Source organism: Syzygium oleosum, unplaced genomic scaffold (genome assembly GCF_021117445.2).
Source record: "Syzygium oleosum isolate NSW1041296 unplaced genomic scaffold, Sole_v2.1 Sole_v2.05, whole genome shotgun sequence".
Lineage (NCBI taxonomy): Eukaryota > Viridiplantae > Streptophyta > Magnoliopsida > Myrtales > Myrtaceae > Syzygium > Syzygium oleosum.
Window position 1 is genome coordinate 4,043,188 of NW_026607489.1, and position 3,989 is coordinate 4,047,176.

The 3,989-nt window shown below is 39.7% G+C and overlaps 1 protein-coding gene across 1 annotated transcript; it reads right to left on the bottom strand.

The window, feature by feature from the left end:
* Window positions 1–1,250: 1,250 nt before the first annotated feature.
* On the bottom strand, window positions 1,251–3,659 carry LOC115685604 (putative receptor protein kinase ZmPK1). The gene has a single exon (XM_030610685.2). It carries the CDS (start codon window positions 3,657–3,659, stop codon window positions 1,251–1,253), a length of 2,409 nt encoding a protein of 802 aa, XP_030466545.2.
* Window positions 3,660–3,989: the final 330 nt, after the last annotated feature.

A 3,989-nucleotide genomic window follows, 5' to 3' on the forward strand; every position in this document is an offset into this window, starting at 1 on the left:
AAGATGCAGCTTCACGCGCTTAAGAGAGGAGAATTGGGTCTTTTGGGCCTAAGTCCTTTTCTTTTTTAAACAAAAAGGTCCATTTGTTACATAAATACGTAAAAAAATAAGAACAATTTATAACTTATTTTACAACTCTGCGGCTCCATTTATTTTGCGAAATATAATCGATTTTAAAAATATTTTCTTAAAAACGATTGCTTGTATCGCTTACCAAAAAGAATTAATAGAAAACATTTTCACAATCTACGAAAACGTTTAGACATAAACTAATGAAAATATTTTCAGTTGATTAATTATTTCAAGCGATATAAGCGATTATTTTTAGAAAAATATTTTTCAAATTAATCATTTTCCGCCAAACAAACGTATCCTACAATATTATATGAAACTGTTGAAAATATGTACAATATAAGTTCGTGACAAAACACTTTTTGTTGTGAAAAAAGATTGATTACGAGTATAAAAGAAATATGTTAAGGAAGACATAGATTATGTTAAAGTAAGTTTCAGCATGACAAAAAAGTTTAACTTTAAAAAAATTTAACATTATTCAAATAACGGGATTAGTTATAATGCACACTAAGGAATTTTTTTGTAATAACTTTAGGTTAATAATTCAAAAGATTGTTTAACAATTGCAGGTCTTCTACTAGTAAACTATATGTCTCTCTAGATACGAAAGATAATCTAGGTACGATGATTATAAAGTAGTCATCACGTTCGTCCAATATTGTTTATATTGTATGTACCAAATAAATTCTATTAACGAAATCTCCATGTCGTGTTACATGTTTTAGGCTATTTTATAATAGGCTTTCTGAATATTTGATGCACGTAGGATAGGATACGTAAAAAGCCGGGATGCGTTAATTGATCACATAAGTTTGCACTTTGCATCGTGAGTTTTCGACGAGAAAAACCTATTTGCGCCATCCATTTCTAATAGTTCTAATGATTCGATCACCTGACATGTTGGTTTTCAAAAAGTATAGGTGGCAAAGTGAATATATAAAAATAGCGGATACAAAATGCAATATAATAAAAAGTTTGGAGATTGTTTATGTTATTCTCGCAAAAAGTAGCATAAACATAGAGGCAAAGTAACACACTTTCATGACTTCCTACATCCAAAGACTAGTACCTTATACTGGGAAACATTCAGTGACTGTTATTACATTATACTAGTAAATATGCAAAGATCATTACCTTATAGTCATAATTTATTAAAGAGATAGGGATAAGAGAACCTATACTAGTATCATTTCATCTTCATCTCCGTAATGCAAAAGCATCTCAACCACCTGGCTCATGGTGGGCCTTGCATCTCTGTCTTCCTCCACACACTGAAGAGCCACTGTAACCAAAACTTCAATCTTCCTAATGTCGTATTCCCCTGTCAGCCTTGGATCCACAATTTCCTTTATCCATGTTTCCATGGGAACTCCTGTTCTCTTCCTCTCTCTCACCCAAGAAGTCAACCTTTTGTTCTCATTCTCATCACCACCCTCAGTATTTGCAAGCCCTCCTGTTGGACTCCTGCCGGTCACCAGCTCCAACAGAACAATCCCATAACTGTAGACGTCTACTTTGGAGGTGATTGGCATATTGTAAACCCATTCAGGAGCCATGTAACCTCGCGTTCCTCTGATTCTTGAGAAGCTTGAATCCTTCAAGCCCTCTCTCTTGAGTATCTTCGAGAGTCCAAAATCCGCCACCTTCGGTTGGTACGTGGAATCAAGGAGAATGTTTTGTGGCTTCACATCACAATGGAGAACCCACTCCAAGCACTCTTCATGAAGATAAGCGAGTCCCCTAGCTGACCCTACCGCAATTTCGAACCTCTTGGACCAATCGAGTTCGGTTGGAGACGACAAATTTCCCGCTAAGGAACCATGTTCCATGAATTCGTAGATCAAAAGCCGGTGCTTTCCTTCAGCGCAGTACCCCCACATGTCAATCAAGTTCATGTGGTTAAGATTTCCTATGGTGCTCACCTCTGTTAGAAACTCATTCTCTCCTTGGTTAGCCTCATGGAGCCGCTTGACCGCTGCAACCCTGCAATCTGACAACATGGCCTTGAATACAATTCCTCCACTTCCTCTTCCAATTTCTTTGCTGAAATTCCATGTTGCCTTCTTTAGCTCATCGTATGTGAACCGTCTGAACTCAGTCGGCCTTGCGTGGTATCCATCAATGTGAGCTCCATCTTTCTCTGGGCGGTTTCTATATAACAGGCACCAAATTATGAGTACAAGTGTGGCCTCCATTCCAGCTGTTGCCCCAACAAAAACGAGCAAAACCTTGATTGCCCAACTCCCATTTGTTTTTACATAAGTCCTTGGTAGCACAATTTCTTTGCCTGGACATTGCAGAGCAGCGTACTCTATTTTCGGTATTTTGTAAGAGGAGAGACTGGATTTTGGGAGCCTGAAGTAGATGTCCCCAGTAACACTGGGTGAATATCGGCCATTTAACAGTTTCAACTTGGGAAAACATTCAGAGTTGTTATAATGGATACCCAAGCAATTGCACATCCCCAAGCATAGTTTCTTGCACCTTTCGAGAGTGCAATTCTTAATCAAGTTTTTGCCATACCCATAAAAATTGGCATGTTGTAACTGGACGAAATCGGTGTCGACTTTGCTGTTACAGAAGCTGTTGAATTGAGGCTTGCATCCTTGAGTCCAGTCGAAATGGTTTTCCCTTTCATATCCGGGAGCACAAATGCAACTTCTTCCCTCCCTAGGGTGGTATGTACACATACTATTAGGTCCGCAAATGCCATGAATTGTGCAGGGTTCAGATTTGGCTTGCCATGAAACTATCCACTCCTCTCCTTCGGACTGACTATAGACTCGAACATTACCATCATGATCGACCGTCAATCTTCTCTGAACTTTTGCACCGTAATCGGATGTTAAGAATGTGAAATCATCAGATGAAGTGAAATTCCCGTGGGGATCAAGCATTGCAACTCTACTATCATTATAAATTGTTCTTCCAGCTTGCCAACTATTAAGCCAGGGATCTGGCCAATAGACACCGGTAATCTTCGGGCCATCAAAGAGAAGTTGAAGAAGGTTATTGCTGTCGAAATAAAGCTTGTAATAGCCAGAAGAAAAGTTGTTCTTGCTTCGAGAGGAAACGAGCGGCATGTTCCTAGTGAGCTTTTGTAGTGGAAGAAGCGTGTTGGTGGGCGAGTCAAAGCTTTGCCACGAAATATTGAGCTGCTTGTCACGAAGGACAAGATTGCCCGTGTCAAGAAGTTGCAGCAACTTCCTTGATGACTCGGAGGATGACTTGGTGCTTGGGGCCCAAACAACTGTACGACCAGCGTCGGTCAGTACAAGGTCACCATTCTTTCCTAAAGAAAGCTTTGAGGATCTTCCGTTGACGGGCTGGTCACGGTTTGCCATCCAAACTACGGCGCAGTTATGGATACTACAAGAGGGTTTGCTGAACCATATGGCAAAGCAATAAGCGTTTTCTCCCACCGGATAAAAGCCTGCGGAAAAAGCACCGTCTTTTGACGTTAGAATATCATCCGGTTTATCAACCGAGAGGGAGGAGCCTTCACGCAAAGTGAGACGAACTGAGGATGTAAGTGAAAAAGATAAGGCCAGTGAGAAACATAACAAGAGAAGAGGGTTTCTCATGGCATGCATGAGATGTCAGGTGATCTCTTATATGCTGTGACGCCCATAAGGCGTGTTACCAAATTCCACTTTGTTATTTATATAGGAAAAAAGAAAGCATACTTTGACCAATGACACTCGTGAAGAACATTAAAGTTCGAAAAAAGAAAGCATACTTTACCTTTCTCTTTCCTAGATTATGACAGCATACTTTCACCAATGACCAGTACCTTTCTCTTTCCTAGACCATGACAATAACTGGACCGAGGGAAGAAGTTACGTGGCTCCGCATTGGAAATGCTATAGCAATGTCATCCATTTAAAATATGTATTTGACTGTTTTTATTCAAG

What these genes read in the sequence shown, in the direction of transcription:
- LOC115685604 (XM_030610685.2), bottom strand. Translation starts at nt 3,659, where the DNA reads ATGAGAAACCCTCTTCTCTTGTTATGTTTCTCACTGGCCTTATCTTTT.